General features: G+C 61.2%; 2 protein-coding genes and 1 long non-coding RNA gene across 4 annotated transcripts; 2 read left to right on the top strand and 1 right to left on the bottom strand.

The window, feature by feature from the left end:
- Nucleotides 1-2,296: 2,296 nt before the first annotated feature.
- Nucleotides 2,297-3,695, top strand: LOC309978650 (heat shock transcription factor, X-linked member 3-like; the record flags this gene model as incomplete). The annotated part of the gene is made up of 3 exons (XM_082865153.1): nucleotides 2,297-2,770; nucleotides 3,200-3,438; nucleotides 3,560-3,695. 3 exons carry the CDS (start codon nucleotides 2,297-2,299, stop codon nucleotides 3,693-3,695), a joined length of 849 nt encoding a protein of 282 aa, XP_082721279.1.
- A 760-nt stretch (nucleotides 3,696-4,455) lies between these two features.
- Nucleotides 4,456-9,480, bottom strand: LOC309978325 (protein EOLA1-like). 2 transcript variants are annotated; one of them, XM_082864736.1, is made up of 4 exons: nucleotides 9,353-9,480; nucleotides 8,573-8,644; nucleotides 6,033-6,313; nucleotides 4,456-5,274 (listed from the first exon to the last, which is right to left on the bottom strand). In XM_082864736.1, the coding sequence occupies exons 3-4, from the start codon at nucleotides 6,283-6,285 to the stop codon at nucleotides 5,051-5,053; spliced, it is 477 nt and encodes a 158-aa protein (XP_082720862.1). In that variant the 5' UTR covers nucleotides 6,286-6,313; nucleotides 8,573-8,644; nucleotides 9,353-9,480; the 3' UTR covers nucleotides 4,456-5,050. The 2 variants fall into 2 exon arrangements, with proteins under 2 accessions (XP_082720862.1, XP_082720863.1); XM_082864737.1 differs by lacking the exon at nucleotides 9,353-9,480 and having other exon boundaries at nucleotides 8,573-8,820.
- Nucleotides 9,481-13,119: 3,639 nt separating this feature from the next.
- Nucleotides 13,120-14,318, top strand: LOC309978162. Its single transcript, XR_014327114.1, has 3 exons — nucleotides 13,120-13,199; nucleotides 13,626-13,746; nucleotides 13,867-14,318. It is a non-coding gene; the product is annotated as an uncharacterized lncRNA (long non-coding RNA).
- The last annotated feature ends 6,863 nt before the right edge of the window (nucleotides 14,319-21,181 follow it).

Here is a 21,181-nt window from a genome sequence, read left to right as displayed (position 1 = left end):
CGGCCCCAGTGCCTACTGGGATAAGGCCCCTGCAGGAGCCTCCTCAGATACTGGAGGGAAGTTAACGCTGGCAGACACCCCGAGACCCTGGCGGCAGCGAGGGAGGGGAGCGGCTGGGGGGCCTCTGGGCTGGGGGCATCAGGGCGCGGAAGCCAAGGGCAGGGGCTGGAGGGCGAGGCTGGCAAAGGCAGGCCTTGGACGTCGCCAGGGCTTGTGCCTGCCCAGCTGAAGGGTCCCGAGACCCGGCTGAGGAAGACCCCACGGTGCCACACAAACCCACTGCCGGGGCCCGGCTGGCACCTGGCAGGGAGGGGGACCAGGAAGGAGGCAGTTCCTACGGGACCCAGGCGGCGAGGGAGGGCCCGAGGAGGGGGGCAGCAGGCAAGGCCACACAGGCAGGCTCGGCCCAAGGAGGCCCCAGCCTTTGGGCCCCTTCTGAGGAGCCACCGACGGCCTCCACCACAATTCGCAGCCTCCGAGGTCATGTCCCTACAGGAGGAACTGACCTGAAGAATGCTTTGTAAACCAGTTTAGAAGCATAAAGACCAGGGAGCAGGCCCGAATCTAGGCCCGGGAGCTCCATCCAGGATGCCAGTCCTTAGGCTGAAAGGCACCTCGGGCGATCCTCCTGCACACCCTCTTAGCTCTCCCCTTTCAGAAATAGGGCAGTGGCGCTCACAGAGGGCAGATGACCCTGCTTAGTGGCAGAGCTGGGACAGGGACCTAGGATCCTCGCAGACGGGCCTTTCCAAGGTGCCACTCTGTCCGCTACACAGTGACTATGAAGGACAAAGTCGCCCACAACGGCCAGAGAACGCGCATCGCCAAACCCACCGTCCTATCCTCCCACCTGCGGTGAAGACGGACGACTCTCACTCGGGTTTCGGCGCGTCCGACACCCAGACCCTCATCTACTTCCAAATGCACGTGGACGGGGGCTTCCCCCGGTCACGTCTAGGTCGGCAAGTAGGAAATTTCCTTGGGACTGAGTCCGTGTCACGCAGGCCCGTTCAAAAGCGTCGAAGCTGAAAGCAAACAAAATCATTCCATGTATCCTCAAGGTAACAGCAGGGACAGGGCCCCGGGGGTGGGGGGGAGGGGGAGGCAGGGGCGGGCGTGGGGAAGGAGAGCAGGGCTGGCCTGGGAGCGCACCAGTGAAATGCCTGCTTTCAATGGGACAGGCTACACGCCGAAGCCCCAGATCAAGTCCTTCAAAGGGCAAGTACCCACGGAGACCCAAGGTGGACGTGGGAGGCCAGGATCGGGGGGAGCAGAAGCCAAACCACCCCACTGCGGAAAGGAAACAGGGCTTTCGAGGCAGCCTCCAGGGAGGCTGAATCCGACGGTCTGGGAAGGCGATGGGAAAAGGACGCACGCAGGTGTTCCAAAAGTGAGCGCTCTTGGGCCATGAGAAGGGCTTCTACGGGAAGAAATGGACGCTGAAGACAAGCCCTCTGTGATCCGCACAGGGATGGGGTCTGGGGGCAGGCAGAGCCCAAAAGGAGGCTCGATGCCCAGCGGAGGGCACGTGGCTATGCCCTCCCACGCGGCATCGTGGGCAGGGCTGTGTCTGAGGTGCTTGGGGAACACTCGAGTTGAATGTGAGGTCGCGCACAGCCCTACTCTGGGGACAGCTTGACCTGGGAGGCAGGAAATCAGGACCCTTTGTTTGGGCCCATCTGAGCGGGACCGGCCAGCTGGCAGGAACAGCTGCAAGCGACCAGAGCCGGAAGGGGGATGGGGGTGGGGGGGTGGGCACCGACTCAGGCTAGGCCAACCAGCCCGCTAGGGAGCCCCATCTTCTGGGAGGGACAGTCGCCAGGGGCCCACGTGATCCCTGTGGTCTCAGTGGCAGCCAAGCTACGCCTCGCCAGGGCCTGGCCCTTGAGCACATCGGAAGCCAGCATGAAGGGATGGGAGTGGAGACAGGATCACGTTTCTCAACCCATCCGGGGCCTGGCCCCTTGAAACAAGGTGCCTGGCGGCAGACGGAAGTCTTTCCCGGGAACTTGAACCACACTTTTCGAGGCTTTTAGAAAAAAAGACAGGCGCCTGGGACCCCGTCCCCATCCCCTCCCCCACACTTGGCCAGGGCTCCCTCTCCAGACCGCCTCGGTGACATCACGTGACAATAAAGAAGACTGCGACTTGAGCGGCTGGCTGCCCCACTACCGAGATTCCAGAATCTTGCGGACAGTATTTACCGGGCATCCCCACTCTGGTCCAAGGCATTTCTGCCCTGAGAGTTCAGTGATACGGTCTCGGGTGGAGAATGCTCCCAATCCAGACTGGCTCCATGGCTAGTCAGAGCAGCGATGAGCTGTGTACAGCCATGCTGGGCCCATCGGCTGACGCAGAGCCAGCAACGTGGGTCCCCTCTCGTGCGTCCCCGCATCCCAATGTGGATTCACGGGAGAGTTCAGAGAAGCAGGGCGACCAAGCCGAGAGCCCAGATCCCGGCTCCCAAGACAACCCGCCACCACAGGGTGCAGACTACGGTGTGGCCAACCAGAGTATTCTTCAGCTCTCCCTCCCAAGAAAGCTCTGGACGATGGCGGAGGAGCCCGCCTTCACCTCTGTGCGCTGGAATGACAAGGGAGATATGGTGATCGTCGAGGAAGACCTCTTCCAGAGGGAGGTTCTTCACCGCAGAGGCGCAGACAGGATTTTCAACACAGACAGCTTGACGACTTTCATCCGCCAAATGAACCGGCACGGATTCAGCAAAATATGCCTGACCAGCCACTCTCCAGGGAAGAAGAGGCTGATGGTAAAGTAGAAAGCCCTTCCGCTGCCCACGTTCTCTTGTTATTCGAACACCTCCCGGGGAGGCCAGATGGGCCACGTGCTGAACGGGTTTCATTTCCGAGAATAACTTTCCTCACGTGAGAAGGTAGTTAAGGAAAGATGAGAAAGTAGAGCCTGTGGTATTCGGCCACAGCCCCTTAGAGGGGACCTGCAGGTGCGCCTACAGACCCCCTCGAGAGGCCACGAGATGTCAGGTAGCGACAGTAACACCTCGACCGAGGCTCGCCTCGGGGAGCTCTAGGGAGCGCACACTCCAGGGCGGAATAACCTGCCAGGAACTTAAAGAGACCTTTTCTCCACAGTCAGATAAGACCATTATGAGGGACGGGGGTGGGTGGGGAGGAGTGGGTATTTTCTCCCAGAATGGCTAAAGTGATTCGTTTCATTTCAGATCTTCTGCAACTCCAACTTTCAGAGAGACAAGCCTCTGCTCATCGAGAACATTCAGAGAAAATGCAACCTGGGAGCAACTGATCAGCCCGGGACCAGCACAACAGCCCCGAAGGGAAAGAAGCCGGTGGCTGCCACTAGACGCTCCCCACAAATCCCTTACAACGATTCCACCACCCAGAAGAAAGCCCCAGGTGCTCAGGGGCCCAGCGCTACCCAGCCTCTCCTGTCCTCTAGCACGTGCTCTATGAGCGGTGGAGCGGGATGGGCCAGGGAACACCATGCCCCCAGTGAGCAGGGCGGCCTGAGCAGGCAGGGCACTCCCTGGAACGTCACTTCTGTGCCCCCGCTATGGCGCCAGGGAACTGCCCGCCAGCCCCACGGTTTACCCGGCTTATGGCTCGGAGATGTCTCTGTACAACAGCTGTCTCTCCCTCCTGCCGGGGGCCCTTTTAGCTACGTCCCCAAACAAGGTCCCTGAGGTGGACGAGGAGTAGGGGGGCTCCTCAGACTGCAGGCGTGCTCTCCGCCAACAGTGCAAGGACCACTGCGATCCCTGAGCTCGCAGGCCCCTGGGGACACACAAAAAGCCCCATCTCATAACCAAGAACCTACTTTTGTCTCTAATAAAGAAAAGCCAAAGTCCACGGGAGCAAATGAAGAATCGAACGAGAAGTGCGAGTCTGGTGTCCTTTCTAACTGTCCGTACTAGTCACACATCTCAGTGGACGGGCCCGACGAGGCTGGAAACCCACAGCCCCGGCAGGCTTTGGTCCCCGCCGCCCCCTTTCGTTTGAAGCCGCAGCATTTCCCACGCTCAGCCACGGACGTGGCTCGGGAGCGCTGAGGCCAGCCCAGGACAGGCTGGTCCCTGGGCCTTGCCTGCTAGTCAGGAGGCAGCACAGCCTGGCTCCTGACCTCAGGGGTGTCACCTTCCATTAGTCATGCATCCTGAAGCAGAAGGAGCCTCCTCCTGGGTCCCCCTACGATGCCAGAAGTTTCTGACCCGCAGCTGAGCGTGTGTCCAGCCCACCATCCAGGGGCCTCCCAAAGAGGCCCGCCGGAAAGGAGGGCCATCCCACCCATCAAGGTAGGCGTGCACACTGCCGTCTGCCTCAGAAGAGACGGGCCCTTCCCAGCCGACACCTGGGGGAAAGCCCAGCACCTTCAGAGGTGACAACCCCTAGAAAGCTTGCTGACAAATGGCCCCAAACCCCACAGAGAAGTAAGAGGTTTCCACAAAGCGAGCGCCAGCCCTTTTCACTTTGCCGTCAGAGCTGTATTTAGGAGCCTGTCTTCGGACGTGAAGTGGCCGGGCAGCACGTCTAACACACACGCTTCGTGAGCCAAGGGACGCTTTACAACAGGGCCAGGGTCACCTGCAAGGACAGACCGCGCCCTCTTTCTGGGCCTGCGGTCCTCTCCCGCGTGCACGAGGCCCGCCACCGGCCTTCCCCCATCGTTCGTTCCCCAGACGCGGTCCAAACATCTGGGAGTTCTGACCAGGCCAAAGAGGGCAAAACGCTAACCGGTCCCCTCAAAACACATCTCTCTCAACCACCCAGAACCAGTAGGGCCAAAACGAGTGGCACTGCCATCTTTTCCTAAAGGTCAAAGTCCTCGAGACTCTGTCGCTGAGCCCAGAGCGGCATCGCACGAGGAGAGTCCCAACCCCTGTCCCTGCACCAGGTGGGCACGTCTGCTTCCGTGAACAGCACGGAGCGGGCAGCGCTCCCCGGGGCAGGGCCGATTCAGACCGAACCAGACGTGCACGTCCAGGGCGTGAAGGCGAGTGGACGGTGGCACAATGAGCCGGTCTCTCGGTCACCTTCCTCTCGAGAGCCCAGTCTGGTCAGGCCTCCTGCCCAAAGGGGATCAGGTGCTCGGGGATGTCCACCTGGAAGACGTCCTTCCCGCCTCTCCCGGGGACAGGCTGCAGCAGCCAGCGGGGGTTGGCAAGCGCAGTCAGGTACTTCTGCTGCAGGTTGGGCAGCAGGGCTTGATTCTCCAGCTCCGCAACCTCGTTGGGACCTAAGTTTTCCGGGCACAGCGAAGTGTCCCCAATGTCAACCAGCCCTGTGCACAAAGACACAAGCACACAGATGGAGAACAAGGTGATTCAAAGTCACGACCGCTAGAGACCAAGACCACGTCATCGAGGGGACCCGGGGTGAACTGGGTCCCTCTGGCCGAGCACTTCCCACCCGCCAACCTCGGTTCAGGGAATTGGGGGCGAGGCCGAGGGAGGGAGGGAGGGAGGGAGGGAGGGAGAGAGAGCAATGAAAAGGAGAGGCCTGGTCCCCCACGACCCCACCAAGGCCCGACCGCTGCAGGCAGCAGGTACAGATCAGGAGGGCCCCGGGCCGCCGCTGCGGGGGGCCTACGGGCCATCAGGTCCCTGAGCGATCCACCGGGGGCCAGCGGTTGATGCGGGACCTGCCCCCGCCGGGGGCTTTAGGGGACTTCCTCAGGATGCCGCGGGCAGCGGGGGTGAGGCGGGCGCGTGAAGGCGGGCGGGCAGCCCGAGTCCCCAGGTCCCCCTCACACGCAGCTCTGGCTGCCGTGCTGCCTCCCGCGGGCTCTGCCACGGCGCGCACACGGACACACACGGAGGCGAGCGCCACGGGCAGAGCCGGACCCGCCTCTGCCTCTCAGAGCACAAAGGGGGACTGAGGCCCAGAGTGGCGGGGAGGGGACCTTCCCGGCCCCTCCGAAGGCGAGGTGCCTCAGGAAAACGAACCCTAACCCCACACCGACCGGTTCAAAAGAAAACGAGACGCCAAAGCCCCGGGTGAGACCCTGGGGGGCAGCCCCGGGAGGCGATCGTCACTTGCCGGCTATCACTCCGCGGCCGAACTTCTCCCCGTCCCGCAGCAAGGCCTGGATCTGCGCGGGGCTCATCCCCAGCCTCCCGGCCAGCAGCTCCCTCCAGGCCGCGTCCTCCCAGTCCCTGTGCGCGATGTGGACGGCCAGGGTGCGGTGCCGCTGGCCGCTCAGCACGGGCCGCCACCGCGTCTCCAGGGTCTTCACCCCATTTAAGACGAAACCCGCATAAGGCTGCCGGAAGGACAGGCAGCCGAACTTCATCTCCCAGAGCCCCCAGGGCCTCACGCGCCTGTGGAAACACAGAACCGGAACGGTCAAGCAGCCTGACGTGCCGGCCTCCGAGCTCATGACCCGTGGGCCTGACCTCAGCCCCGTGGGCCCCCCGGGCGCCAGCCCCTTCCATCCGTCTCCGTGCCCGGCAGCTGACAGGGGGTGCCGACCGGGGGGATCCGTCCATCAGATGGAGTCCGCAGGGACCTCACAAGGGAGGCCGGGACAGCGAGAGAGAGGCGTGTGGGCAATTCCACGACAGAGGGCACTGGGCCCCGGGCGGCAGAGAGGAGGGAGGGAGGGCCCCTTGGCTTCACAGCCCAGTGGCCGGGCTCTGGCCCTCTCCCGGCACAGACAGGGACAGTCCTGGGCCTGGCTTCTCCCCTGCCCCCGGCCCCGCAGCTCCCTGGCCCTGCCGCTGCCCATGCTCTGCGGATCCCCCATCTTACCCAGGGCTGCTGAGTGCAAATCCTTGGCAACCAACCTTGGCTCGGCCCTGGGGACGGCCTGGCTCTCACATGGCCCTGCCAGGTGTCTCTTCCCCGCGCGCCTTGGGAGCCACCCTCCTCCCACCCCTTCCCGCACCACCGCTTCCACCCCGGCCCGGAGCCCGAGAAAGGATACGTGACGGCAGGAACTACCGGCACTGGTGCGCGTTCCGTCTCCACGCCAGGACCTGGGACGGGCACCATCCAGGGATCACAGAATTCAATCCTCAAATAACCCGGGAGGTTACCGTCACCCCGCTCTGCAGCTGAGGAGGCGCCGAAGGACAGAGAGACAGCGCATGGTTCCAGGGGACCTGACTCCACGCGCCCCCGTCCTCGCCTGCTTTCCTTGTACCTGGGTGCTGGGGGGAGGGTCCCTGCTCGCTGAGGACAGAGGAGCAGGGGAGCCGCGGGCCTGAAAGTCAGCCGGGTCACGGCACCGCACGGAGCCTCCACTTCCACGTGGCTGTGAGGACGGGGGACAAGGCCGCAAAGGCAGCCAGTCCAGGACCTTCCAGGGCTTTCCTTCCCCGAGCAGAGCGGAGACACATTTCTCTCCAGGGTCCATGAGGCCCCACATGGTCTGGCTCCTCCCCCTGGCTGCCTGCTCTCCTCGCCCCTGGATTCACCCCCTGCAGCCATGAAGGCCTTCCTTCCATCCCTGGAACGTTCCACGTGTGCTCCTACCTCAGAGCCTTTGGAGAGTGGTAGGGGTCACACCGTGCCCCTGAAATTCACGTGCTGGAATCTCAACCCCAAGTTCCTCAGAGTGTGACCCTACCTACAAAGCAAAGGTCTTCACAGGGGTGATCAAGGTCCGATGAGCTCATTAGGGTCGACCCTCCTCTAACAGGACTGATGTCCCCATAAAAAGGGGCCAGTTAGAGACAGAGCGGCACACAGGAGAGCCAGCGGAGCCCCGGGAGTGAGGGGGGTGGGATGGGACAGATTCCCTCCACAGCCCCCACAAGAGCCACCACCGGCGGCACCTAGATCTCGGGCTTCCGGCCTCCAGAACCGCAAGGCAATACGTTCTGTAGTTCAAGCCACCCAGACCGTGGGACTCTGACACGACTGCCCGGACGAGCGATCACAGAGGGTCAGCCCTGTCCTGGACACCTCTCCACGCGGGGGTGGGGGATGACTTCTCCGCTCACAGCACCTCGGGAACACTGCTTCACGTCTGGACGTCTCCATCTGCCCTATTTTCACCACCCACACGGTACCCCGTCGTCGGCTGTCCCACAGGTTACTGACTCTTCCCCCGCCGATGGGGACTCCCAGACTGCTTGGCACTTTCTGCCCCTCTAGACACTCAACACGACCACACACTCGCTAACTGAAGCCCCGGGCCGGAGGAGGCCCGCGTCACACGGCACACATCCCGAGATGCTGACACACGCCAGCAAACGGCCTTCCGCAAAGGCTCCCCCACGTACACTCTGCCAGCCACGGGCGAGGCTGCCGTGCCCTCACGCACTGGCGGGCCCCCGAGCACCATCACCCCGCTTAACCTCTGCCAACCTGATGGGTGACAAAGGGTCGCCCTCCTCACTGCGTTTGGGTTAGTTACGAGGGAGGCTGGCCAGTCCCTGGGGCCTGGCCGTTTCTCCGGCTCCTACTGGGGTGTGTGACTGGATCCCAGGCTCGCCCGCGGTTTCCACCACGCAGCTTCTCAGCCAGCCCCTTCCTCACGGGCGCCACCAGATCACAACCACGGGACCCGAACCGTGCGGGCGGAATCCCTGGGGAGAGTCCCTCGGGAAGAAGGCGGCTGAGTGCCCGCCTACCTCTCGACGCAGAGGGTGCCTGCTTGGTGGCCAGAGGAGAAAACACTCTTCCACTTGTCTGGGCGTCTTCACCTGCACGAGAACCAGAGGGACAAGGAGAAAAGTCATCAGCCACAAGACAGCAATGCCGGCCAAGGAACCACAACGGTCTTCTTCTCGGCAGGGACCGGAGACCACCAGGACCCAGGAGGGCCCAACCGATGAGAAACACACGTGCCGCCTCCCTCAGGGTTGGTCCTGCTCATCAAGGCAACGGCTCCGTCCCCGCCCGGCTGGGTCGGGGGCCCCACGATGCCTCAGCCCGCAGCACAGAAGCCCATCCCACAGGAGTGACGGTGACCTTACAGCCCAGCAGCTCCCGCATCCAACAGGAGAAAACGACACCTCTCCTCACAGTGCCACGCGGGAAGGATCTGGAGAGCCCCACAGTCCGTGACCCTCAATGGACTCCTGGCTGGGCCCCACCGAGAGGGGAGCTGTGGACAGTCAGCTGAGCCCCGCAGGGCAGGGAGGTGGGTGGGGTGTGGGGTGGGGTGGGGGTTGTGCGGGGTGGGGTGTGGGTTGTGGGGGCTGGGGGGTGGGGGCGGTGCCCGCGGGAGGCGGGGGGGGGGCGGCAGGACTGCGGGCGGCTGGTGCGTGTGGACCAGCGCATCGCGGGACACACACGTGGAAGGATGGCGGGCGGGGACGGTGGCGGTGGAGGGGACAGGGAGGTGCAGCCTCGGCCGCCCCGCGCGCGCTCCCCGACGCAGATCCCGGGAAACTCCCGCCCGGAGGTACCGTCCGCGGGCGCGGCGGGTCCTGGCTCCTTGTGGGCGGGGCGAGTCGCGGGCGCGGTGGGACGGCCCGGCTGCGGCCACCGGGAAGGACGGTCGTCCGCCTCGGGGAACCGGGACCGGTGACAGGTAGCCGCGCCCGCAAGCGCTGACGCTCCTTATTTCCGGGGTGAACGCATGCACGTCCACACGTACGCACGCACGTACGCACGCACGCAGGCACGTAGACACGCACTTACGAACAATCGCGCATTTGCCGCAGGCTCCGGCCGCTAGGAGACAGAGTAGGAGCCGCCAGGCCATGCGGCGCGCGGAAGGCCAGGCCGCTCGGAGGTTCGAGACCGGCGGCGTGGAGCGGCAGCCAGAGGAGGACCAGGACGTGGGCGGGGGAGCGGGTCGGAAGAGAAGGGGCGGGGCTGTGGCGAATAGCTGGGGAGGAGCTGGGGGAGGGGCAGGGCGGAGGTGGGAGGAACGGGGGGAGGAGTATTTGGGGCGGAAGTGTGGGAAAGAGCTGGGTGAGGAGGAGCTTCTGGAGAAGGAGGCAGAACTGAGGAGGAGTGGGGCCGAGCTGGGGAAAAAGCCGGGCAGGTGCGGGGCGGGGGCGGAGCTGACCGGGATGGAGCTTGGGCCCCTGGGAACCCATGGAGGGTGGGCGAGGCCAGCTCAGTGGCGGAGGCCAGGCAGTGCCCTTTTGAGTCCCTTGCCTTAGGCGTCCAGTCCGCGCCGCAACAGTCGGCAAGGGTCAAAGTGGAAGCGACCCAGGGTCCTTAGCGACCGAATCCGAGCCTCAGAATGGACCCCAGGGGACAGGGATGCGGGGTGGGGGGGGAGGGGCAGGGGGTCAGAGGGGAGGGGGAGGGGAGGGATGGGGAGAGGGCGGGGCCTCTGGGCTGAGTCTTGCACCTCTGGGCTGAATGCCCAGGCCACCTCCCGTCCAAGCCACCCTGCGACTGCTGGCCGAGTCCTGAGGGACAGTCTTTACCTGGCCTTTTCTGAGGTGAGAAGAAAATTTCTCAGTCGGTTTCCTGTCGCGCCTGGGACCTGGCATGTCCCAAACAAAGCCAAGTTCCCCTTCAGAGCTGTTTCCTGTCCTCTTCCTCCCAGTGGGGGGACGGGGGGGCGGGGCCTCAGCCCACTCAGTGCCGCCCACCTGGCTCTGCTCCTCCTTGCTTTGCTTAGGCAGCCCTCCCTCCCATTTCCTTGGAGACCAAGTCCGGTGTCCCTGCCTCCCAAGTGCCTGATGAGAATAAATGCTCCTCTTTCTGTCCCCACTGCTACTGGCTGACTTCAGGCCTCATGACCTAGGGCCGGTGCTGCTGTCACCTGAGTCTCCCCAGGGGCCGGGACGCCTCGTGTCTGTCCTCCTCCAGTGGGTGCCCCCCAGGCCATCGGTTCCGTGTCACACCGCACATCTGTCCTCATCGACCCCGGGCTGAAGACCCTGCCGAGCCTTCTCCTGTTTAAGCCCCAACACCTCCTTGGTGCCCTGGGAGGGCCTTCGGGCGGCCCCAGCTCTCCGTCCTTGTCGCCCAACACCCTGGGTGCCTGTGCTGTCCGTGCACGCTGCGCGCACGCGCTCTGCGGGTCTCCACACTTCGGCACGTGCGGTTCCCGCTCCTGGAGGCCTGGTTCCTCTTGTTCTGGCGAGCTCCTGTCCTCCTCCAGGCACAGCTGTAACGTCCCCTTCTCCGCCCGCCGCGAGCGTCCGGAGCTCCCGTCTGGGGTTCTGGCAGCGCCCTGTGCCTTCCTGCTGCCTGCCTTCGCTGGGCTCTTCTTCCCGGGCTGGAGCTGCTCTCCAGGAGTCCCGGGAAGACAAGGACAGGCTCTTACTCGTTCCTGTAAGCCGGGCGCCTGCCACAGCTGCTGCTGAGGGGACGTTGGCTCAACAGAGCACTGCTTTCTCTTCCAGCGAGCTGGCCTCCTCTCTCCTTGCGGAAGCCTGAGGAAACAGGAATGCCGGCCCCGAGGTGAGGAGCAGAGGGTGCCTTCGTGGATGTGAGGCCTCGGGGCTGCGGGGCACCTGAGCGATCAGCAGGTCCAACTCCCTCCATGCCGGTGTCCCCTCCTCGGCTCGTCGCCCCAGGAGTGGTTGCGAGCTGCGTCCAGACACCCCAGAACCTCGTCGGAGTGGTTTCAAATCATGAGGGAGGGTCCCGGGAATGGTGGGTGGGCTGCTGGCGTTCCTCCCGAATCCCGGTTTTGAAGAACTGGAACTTGCCCAGTGAGCTAGAGGCACGTGATCGGTGGCTGCTGGTTGGGGGACAGGTGTGACGGCGCTCCGTAAGGACTCCCTTCTCTGACCCTCCCGTGTGTGCTGAGAGGCGGGGAGCCCCAGGTCCCCCGGGGCGGGGGAGGTCCGGGGTAGTGGCTGCCAGGCCAGTTCGCCGCCGGATGGGCGGGCGCAGGAGGAATGGCCTGGCCGTGTTGCAGGTGGGCGTGGGACGGTGTGTGGCTGCCCCTGGGAGAGGGACCCCTCTGCAGCTCAGCCTTGATCTTCAGTACAGCTAAGTCAGCGCCGAGCCTTCAAACCATCTGATTTCTGACTTCCCGGTGACGCTTTCTCCACCTGCTGCTTCCCACACGCTCCAGGAGCAAGGTCCCGGCAGGAACAGGCCTTCTGTCCCTCCTGTCTGCTCACTTGGGGGTCAGCCGGGCCTCCAGCCTGGCCGCTCCCGCCTTCCGCTGCTCGGGCTGCTGCTTCCTCCCAGCCCCTGTGACTGGGCCGCAGCCCACATCCCAGGAGGGAGTCTCCTCCTCAAGCTCCGCTTCCTCCCCCGACACGCTTCTGTCCCCGTGAGGCACCCCATCTTCCTTCTAGGAAGTCCTCGTCGTTTGCGCCACTGCTCTTTGGGGGGCGGTGCCCCCAGGACATCGTCTCCTCTCGGAGCCCAGGGCACCTGCTCTGAGTGCACTTCCCCTTCTGACCCCCGCCCGTGGCACCAGCAGACCTCACTGTCCCTGCGACCCATCTGGGCACTTGCCTCGGCGGCTGCGTCCCCTTCTCGGCCCCAGTGGCCTGGGTCCCTCCAGCCCCCCACCCCAACTGCGTCTTTGAGGCCCGGAGAGGGTTCCAGTTTGCTCCTGCCGCACGTTTGGGGGTACCACCGGTGTGGGACGGGCTCGACCCAAAGTCTCAGTTTCCCTAGTGTCCTCCTTGGTAGGGCTGGTTTCCTCTCTGCAACGCCTTTTGCCCATCTTTCCACTGAGCTGCGTGTCCTTTTTGTGCCGAGTCGTGGGAGCTCCTTTCGGGGTCCGGGTACTAATCCCGCCCTGGTTGTTTGTGTTTCAGATGCCTCCTCCTGCCCCTTGGGGGCTGGTTTCCTCCTCTCTTTGAAGGCCAGCTTTGGACTCGGCATGCGCCTACACCCTCTCCGACCTGTAAGTGCCCCACACGTCAGGGCGTGTCCGCCGGCCCACTCCCAGGCCCGCCCCCTGGGGCTGGTGGTCCCCGAGGAGACGGTGCCCTGGCGTCCAGCGCTCTGCCCGTGAGAAAGGGCTCCTTCTTGACTGGTTAAGTCACTCGGTCAGTGCCTGGCTTTAGTCCCTGCCCTGGACTCACGCAGGGCAAGCCCCGGGGCAGCCGTGCAGCTGCAGGAAGACGGCCGGCCTTGTTTTCTCTGCCCCAGCTCCCGGTTTACCTCCTGCCGCCCCACATCTGGCCTGTTTCTAAGACGTGCTCCCCTGCCCCCTCCTTCCCCTCTGTCCCCTGGGCAGCTCCTGTTGGCCGTGTCCCTCTCCACACGGCCCAGATCGAGGGGTCCAGCCTGAGAACCGCAGGTGTTTCTGATTCTGTCTCAGTGACTGGCGCTGCAGGACCTCGGGAAGAAGCTGCACACAGGGGACCTGCAGACGTGAGCAGCCACTTGGCCGCCACTGCTCGGGTTGGCGCCTGCGCAGGGAGCGTGGCACAGCACAGGGGGCCTCCTGTGCGCTTCTGGCGATGCCCCCACTTGCATTCACGTTACAGACGGTTATATCGCCTTTGGCTGGGGGCGGGAGATGCTCGTCTCCAGGTCTGCGGCGCTCCTGAGCTCTGGGTCTACGTGCTCTTCAGTGTCCTCAGTCTCTGGGCAACGACCCGGGCCCCAGGCCCTCCGCAGCTGGAGGGGGCCTTCCCGACATCAGGCCGTGGCCCAGTGAATGGGGCCAGCTTCCTTGTTTGAGAGATTCAGGAGTGGGGCCGGGGTGCGGGGGTGGGGGTCTGGAGCGAGTGTTGCCATCCCGTAACCGTGGTCACAGGGCTTGGAAGACAGGACTGCTGTGCTCTGTGCCTGTAGGGCCCGTTCAGCCGCCTCCTGAGTATCCGTGTGCTCTCCGTGGCGACTTTACAAAGGACAGAGAGGATGTGAAGAGTCAGGAGCAAGGGACGCCCATAAGGCATCGCCTGGAGGCAGGAAGGTTCGCGAGTTCACGACTGGGGGCGTGTTTCCCCTGCTCTTTCTCTACACGTTTCTCCTTTACTCGCTGGAGTGCGTGCAGGGTTGCCATTGGGCCTTACATCCTCTCACTTCCGTTAAGGGTCATCCCAGGTTCTGAAGGATTCCTCGGCAGACATCTCACTAAGCCCTGCGCCTGGTTCCGGAGGATACTGGATTGCAGCCTCTCCCTGCTGAAGACCAACTGACAAACCCTCGGGAACGGCCCTGCGTACCTGGGACCAGTGACAGCCTCTGCTCAGAAACCCCGGCCCAGGGGTCCTCCTGAAGCGGCCGCAGAGACAGAGTTTATCGCGTCTCCCACATCAGGGTCAAGCTGGGCCCGGTGTCCACCAGCCTCCAGCTGTCTGGTTGTCCCACTTCCCGGTGTTGGGTCACCCAGCGCAGAGCCCGAGGTCCCTTTGGGAGGGGCTGGGGGGTCATTCCAGTGCCTGCTTGCCGTGGTGCTGCAGCGTCCTTCCCCCTGGGGACCCGCCACGTCCCTGGTCCGCGGTTCCACGTCTGAGAACTGGCTCGGGGGCAGAACCTGGGCGAGGGATCGTGACTTGTTCACTGGGACGGCTGCCCTCGGCCTCCTGCCGTCCGTCCTTGTTCTTTTGAGTGTCCGTCTTAGACTGTATCTTGGTTGGTTGCCCATCCATCGAGCCCCCGGGAAGCCGTGTTGTACTGACCACCTGCCCCGCTCGGTGGGTCAGGCCTCCTGGTCAGTGGCGGCCATCGTCATAGCCCCTGGTTTCTGGCCGCTCAGTGGCGCCCCGCGACCTCTGCTGCGGTCCCTGGGCGGCGGGGGAGGGCAGGGGCTCGTCCCTTTCCTCCCTCACCTGGCCTGGCGCGCCCGGCCTGTGTTGTGAGGTGACTTCGCTCTGCTTGGGGGCCTGGCAGTGGGCTGACCACCTCTCCCCATTTTTCCTGCACTCTCCTGCTTGTAGCGCTTCAGGTCCCACAGCAAATCGGGGCGGCTGGCTACCCTGTCTCCTGGGACGGAGGGCACCTGTGGGGAAGGACACGGGTCATGTTTGCTCCCTCGGGGGTGAGTTGGGGACGCCAGCTCTTTAGGGGGAGGGGTGTGCCGCTGCCTCAGGCTCAGAAGCTCAGAGACATCTGGGGAGCCCCGCTCTTCTGGGGCTTCCTCCCAGTCTCCCTGGTCCTCGTGTCAAGGATGCAGGTTTGCCCAGGTGGGCTTCCGATGCTGGCGGGACGGGCGTGCCTTGGTTGAACATTCAGCGTCTTTGAGGTTCAGCCACTTCTGTCGAATCCTGGGTTGGACGATTGTCCGCTGCCTGAGATGGGGGCTCCTTTGTAAGGTACTGGGGAGACCCTGGGGCCCCCTTTTTTCTCACTTTGCTCTTCACCCTAAGCTGCTCATCCCCTATGGTCGGCAAAGCAAAGAAGTCACCTCCCCCTGTGCCCCCCGCGTTCCGCACGCTTGGATCTTCTCACCTGCCAGCCCAGCGAAACTTCTAGCATGAAAGTTCTAGCAACTGGGCTGCGGCCTTGCGGCCGGGGCTGTCCGCCCGCACACCACCCATCCCCGGGGTGGGGTCCTCATTGCCAGTGAGGCAGGTGATGACAATCCCGTACCAAGACCGCATCTCATCACCTGCTCCTTGGACCACTCCAGGGCCGGCCGGCTCGGGTTGCGTCCCTCGGGAAGCTGATCCCGGGAGAGAGTTAGTGCCAAAGGCTGGCTGGGGACTCACACGCACTAAGGGGACAGGGAGCAAGCAGGGTTGGGCAGGGTGTCCCTTCAACCTGCGATGTCGACCTGACAGTTTCTGCCAGCCCGTCGGGGAGCTGCAGAGCACGGACGGGCATCAGAGGTCCCCGCAGTGGGCCCCCGTGGTCAGGCCCTCGCAGCGCCCGAGGCCTTGCGATCCACATCGACTGACCGGGAGAACCAACACCCAGAAGTGGTGCCCGAGGGGTGGCTGCGTGCGCGCACGGGGCGCCAGCTGCCTTTGCCCGGGCAGCACCTTGCTCTGCCCTGCGGCCGGGCTGGTGGGAGGTGCTTTGGCTTCTTGTGCATCAGACAACCGCTGGGTTGGGCAGGGGATGTGCTTCCAGGGCGTTGGCTGACTGGCCATCTGTCAGCCTCATCGGTGTCAGCGCAGCTTGATGGGAGAGGGCAGATCTGGGTACCAGGCGTCAGAAGGCAAAGCCCATTTAAGTCCGCAGACGTCCGTCCTGTGAGAGGGTCCTGGACTGTGCAGGGACACAGCTGTCCACTCGCCCTTGGGTTATTCAGGGCTGGTGGGGGAGGGGCATCTTCCAGGCAGACCTGTAAAGCACAGAGTCTGAACCGAGGCGGAAGGAGGGCAACGTGAAGAGCGGAGAAGCCCTGACTCAGAGCCAGGGGCTGCAGAGGGCTTCAGAGACGAGGGCCGTCTGGGCTGGGTCTTGAAGTGAGAAGGGTCTCCTTAGCTGGGAGATGGGGGACGGGCCCCCTGGAAGGGCCAGACACGTTCAGGGGACTGAGTCCAGGTGTGTGGCTGGAGCAGATGAGTTTGTGGAGGGCCCCAGCCTGACACCATCAATTCAGGTCCTCTGAGCGATTGTTGGCATGGGAGTTTTAGAGATTTTGATGTGCTGTGAAGTTTCATTCATTGCCTGTAGAGGGAAGTGTGTGTGCAGAGCTACCCAGGTAGGCTGGGCAGGCTCCTGTCGTCCACAGGGAGCAGAGTGGGAGGAAGCACAAGCTCTGCTCTGCCGTCACAAACCTGCGATCGATCCCCGGCCCCACCACTGCTGGAGTGTGAGTCTAAGCAAATCACTTTACCTCTGTGAGTCTTGATTTCCTCGTCTAAAGGACGGGCATAATGTGAAAGTCTCCCCATAAGGACTAATTTTTTAAATTCTGTCTGGTGGGGGTGAGGATGACACGGGATGATTCACATGAGAGCAATCTGTAAACCAGAAAGCACCTACTACGAATAGTGTTTGAAGAGACGTCTCTGTTTTCCCAAGAAGGATTTGCCAGGCTAGAAAGAGTGTGGGAAAGCAGGCCTGTGCCTTGAAGCCTGCAGCTGGGAGACAGGCAGACACTGAAAAGCCTCCAGCTTGGAAAGGAGGAAGAGAACAGTGACTATCGGACTCCAGTCCCAAAGGTCCTACAGGATATGGCCTGGGCACTTGGGGGCCATGGGTAGGTTTTGACCAAAGATGTGTAGTGGCCCCTGGACACAGTAGGAGGCAGCGTGAACAGAGTCAGTCCGACAGGGTTTGAGAATTAGGGGCTGTAGCAGCGCCAGGAATCACTGAAGCTAGGAGCTTCCCTGAACTGTGTGGGAGTTGATGTCAGCCTGCTGCCTCGGGAAATACGGGTCTGTGATTTGCTCCCCACGATTCCATCAGCCATGATGCTTTGGCAACCAAAAGTGTTTTCACCAGCTTGACCTAAACCCTTTTGGTGGTAAAACCAAAAATGGATGATGCCGCAAAGCTATTTATAGCATCCTGAATTTTTCTTTATTCCATTTGGTGTTAAGAGTCATGTGGTTCACTGCAGAGAAGTCAGCGTGTTTGCTAGACCCTGCCAGGGTGTCACTGATATATGCTCTGTGTCCCCATCATCTTTATGAATCCTGAAACTCACGTGGCCCCCAAGGCTTTTGGACGAAGCGTTGTGCGCATGTGATATTAACACCAGTAAGAACCAACATTTTGACAGAGGCCCAGGGTTCCTGGGTGTGTGACCTTCCTCCAGCCTTCGGCCAGCAGGGATGCCCTCCCTGGGACAGGCAGGACTGAGGCCCAAGCCCCAGGTCAACCTAGATGACTAGATACCCCACCATCTGTCAAACTGCATCAGGATGTGGAATCTCGTTTGGCACCAACCACGGTCTTCCATGGGAGAAATGGGATGAACCTAGAGCTAAAAAGAGGAAGCGTTCTTGGAAAGCGTGTTTGTCCACTATTGTTTATATCTCTGAAAACCTGTCCACTGTCTTGTTTCAGGAAATGCCGAGCGCTGTGCCATCTCCCAGTGCTGTCCCACAAAGCCTGCGTCCCCCACACAATTCTGGTGTGTTTCGTGCTTTAGGAGTCTCTGATTTTGAGAGCTCGGTGATGACACAGGGAGCTCGGCAGCATCAGGCTCACCCAGTTGCCTTGCTTTCACAGCACACTTCCCAAGAGCCCAGTGGGAAATGCAGCTGGAGGGAACGGGCGCTGTGCTGCCACAGGTGCTAGTTGCTCTGCTGGGTGGCCCCCTCTGTCCCTGAGAAGCCTGTCTGTTAACTTTGGACAGGATGGAAAGATGCCTTCAGGGAGTAGCACCGACGTCTCACTTGCTCCATGCTTAGTAACTAATTATATTATTAGGATTAACCTGGACCCTAAATTGCAAAGTCCATGTTTTTCCTAAGCAAAATTGAGGTTTTCTGCCAGCCAATGATCTGGAAGCTCTCTCTTGCCTGCCCACCCCTGCTTCTGTGCCTTGGTGACTCTCCATGTACCCTGGTTGCCCATGAGGATGCATGGTGGTCAGCCTCACACACAGGGCTGAGCGGCCCAGACCAATGCCCTGGGCTGGGTTTGTCCTTGGCATCGTGGCCATCATGGCTCAGAGGCTATTTAGGGTTTAAGTTCCAGCTCTGCTGGCGGTGAGATCTTGAGCCAGTGCTGACCCTTCTCCAGCCTCAGTTTGCACATCTGTATGCTGGGCGTAGCAACAGTGCACAGTCCCTGAGGCAGCAGGGAGGATTCCATGAGTTGAAAGCCTGGAATGAATTTGGTGCACAAAGATGTTATGGGGAAGAGAAGCAGGAAAATTATGTTGGGGTCTTTTGCCTGCCTTTGGGCCCCACCACCGGCTGACAATTGCAGAAAAAGTGCTCAGTGCTACCTTGCCTCCAGCCTGTTGTGTCCCTCTGGGGTTCTGAGGACTGGTTCTTTAAGCAGCTTGTTGTTGACGTAGAAGACAAGTTACGCTGGAAATGCGAAACCAGAGTTGCTCTGCTCAAAGTGCCAGGAACAAGGCACCAGGAAGATGCCCCACTTGCTCCCTGGAGCCTGTCAGGCAACTGGGTGGGTATCTCCTAAGTAAGGCTGAAGTCCCCTGTGCCACAGGCTGCGGCTTCAGAACTGGAAGCATTTCACTGGCCCAGCTGGCATTTCTCTCAAGTTCACGAGCCATGGTGTGGGACTCAGGAGAGCCAGCAGTCGCTGCAGCTGTGCCCCAGTGAGGCTAGAGCTGGGGCAGGCCACGTAGGGCAGGATCTGGAACTCCACTGGCAGAACCTGCTACCCACAGCCCCAGATTATTGAGTACCTGCTGGACACTGGGAACAGACCCCTAGGCAGTCTCTTTGTGGGAATTCACATTTCCTGATGCGGCCAAGGGAAGTTTAGCAGCGGGTCAGGACCACCCTGTGGAGCTAGGATTGAAATTACATCTGTCTGAAGGCAGAGCCCATGCTCATTTGATTGCCCCATCATGTGACCACTCCACGTGCCATCACTCAGAGAGGTGGGGGCCACGTAGCCAGCTGGAGGCCAGCAAGCTGTCGGGGGCAGTGACGTTGGGCAGCTGGTGGTTTCTGCCGGGGTACAAGGTGAAGGCTAGGACCGGGAGTTTCAAGCTTTTGCTCCTACCCGGGGTTCAAAGGCAACACTTGGGCTCCAAAATTCAATGGAGAGAAATTCCAGCTTTAAGGACTTTTGCAAGCTGTGGTTTGCCTGTGAACACATGTCCTTTAGCAAGAATCCCCTCTGGTATGCCTTCCACCCAAGTGTTTTTATTGGTCCCTTAGAGACTCTTACAGAAGTTTCCCATATTGATAGACTTTTAAATGATGTTACAGAAATATCACATCACATGGATTACATAAGGGGTGACGTCCGCTGCTTCCCAAATGCCACATTTCTTCAAGTAAAATGCAGATGACAGCCTGCAGTGTATAAGGAAATGACATCCTAGTAAAGGCAGAATTGAAATTCTCATCCCTTTTACTTATTTTAAAATTATTAGTGCCATATAAAATGAGGGCTTCCTTTTCCTCACCAAGCCTGTGCTCCCCTTGCTACCTTTCTGGTGTAAACTACTAACTGCATGAGGACACCTGTCTGATGAGGCACGTGCTAATTCGCTGTACCACCAAAGATTCCTTCCACACTTCTGTTCCTCCCCGCCCCTGAAAAGGGCCTCGTTTCGGACCATCTTTAGCTATTCCTTCTGTAGATGGACCCATTCGCGCCTGAGGTGTGTTTCATGGCACAAGTATGGGAGGGGCCCCAGAGGACTGTCACCCAAGCCTTACGCTGTTTCCCAGCTCCACTTGTCCCCTGGCTTTGACTGCAGAAGTGCAGAGGGAGAGGGGGTTGCCCTGGCCATCCAGCTGTGGGCTCCCCTTCGCAAGAAACAGCCGATTGTCGGAGTATAAGAGCACGGGTGTGCGATGCCAGACAGGCTTGGGGCTGGCTCGCAGCCCCTCCCCTCACACAGGAAGCCCCCCAACTGTGAGAGTCCTCCTTGAGGTCTCATTATTTCCCTTCCCTGAGGCTCTTAAGTCTGGGGGAGTAAGCCGAAATCCTCCCTAGATGGAAGAGGAACGGAGAAAACCAGGAGGAAGGGGGTGACCAAATGTAACCTCCTCAATTTGGATGCATGCAGCTCAAATAGGAGGGAAAAAAAGATCTGACTAGGCATTTGTAGTTTGTTCTAAGTGTATGCTTCATCTATATATTATTTTAAGGACATGAATCACCAATGAAGTAGCGCCAGCGAACACCAGCGCTTGGGCGGGCCCTGCTGGAGGCTTTTAGAAATTCTGCACTTCCTGGCTCTGACAGCCCTAGAGTTGCCTGCTCCGAGCTAGAGGCCTGTCCTCCCACCCAGAGCCATGCTCGCTGAATCAATGAATGGCAGGATGGAAAAGTCTGGGCTTGAAGAGAAAATGAAGGAAAAAGAGAGTAGAGAGAAGGGAAAGGAAAGATTGTTCATAGGATGATGCAAGATGTCCAGACAGGTGGGCCTGGGACCAACCTCTTCCACAATGAGAGAATCATCTCACCTTACAAAGCCCTTGACTTAGGGCAGGAGCTCAGCAAATGTCAATGCTGCAGTGATGCCCAGTCCCTCTTCTGCCCCCTCATGTTCCATAAGGCTTTACTTCAACAGAATCAGATTCTGGTTGTGATCCAATTCACCTTCACTCCCCCGGGAGTTCCCAGCTAGAAACCAGGCTATTCCTGCTGTATCATCAACCTTGGGGCAGCCCAGACCCAGCTCCATCCACCTGGCACTCCCCAGGCAGTTAGAGGACAATCCAGCACATCTTGAGGTAGCCATTTCCGGGAACAGGGCCCACGGTATCCAGCACATGTGGTGGCAATCGCAGCCCACGTCAGGTTCCTTCTCAGGTTCAGTTCACATGCCCACAGAGACAAGGGTGATGCCT

Source organism: Leucopleurus acutus (genome assembly GCF_964270905.1).
Source record: "Leucopleurus acutus genome assembly, chromosome: X".
Taxonomy (NCBI): domain Eukaryota; kingdom Metazoa; phylum Chordata; class Mammalia; order Artiodactyla; family Delphinidae; genus Leucopleurus; species Leucopleurus acutus.
The sequence above is the reverse complement of the archived record's forward strand: the minus strand, read 5'-3'. Positions and strand labels throughout refer to the sequence as shown.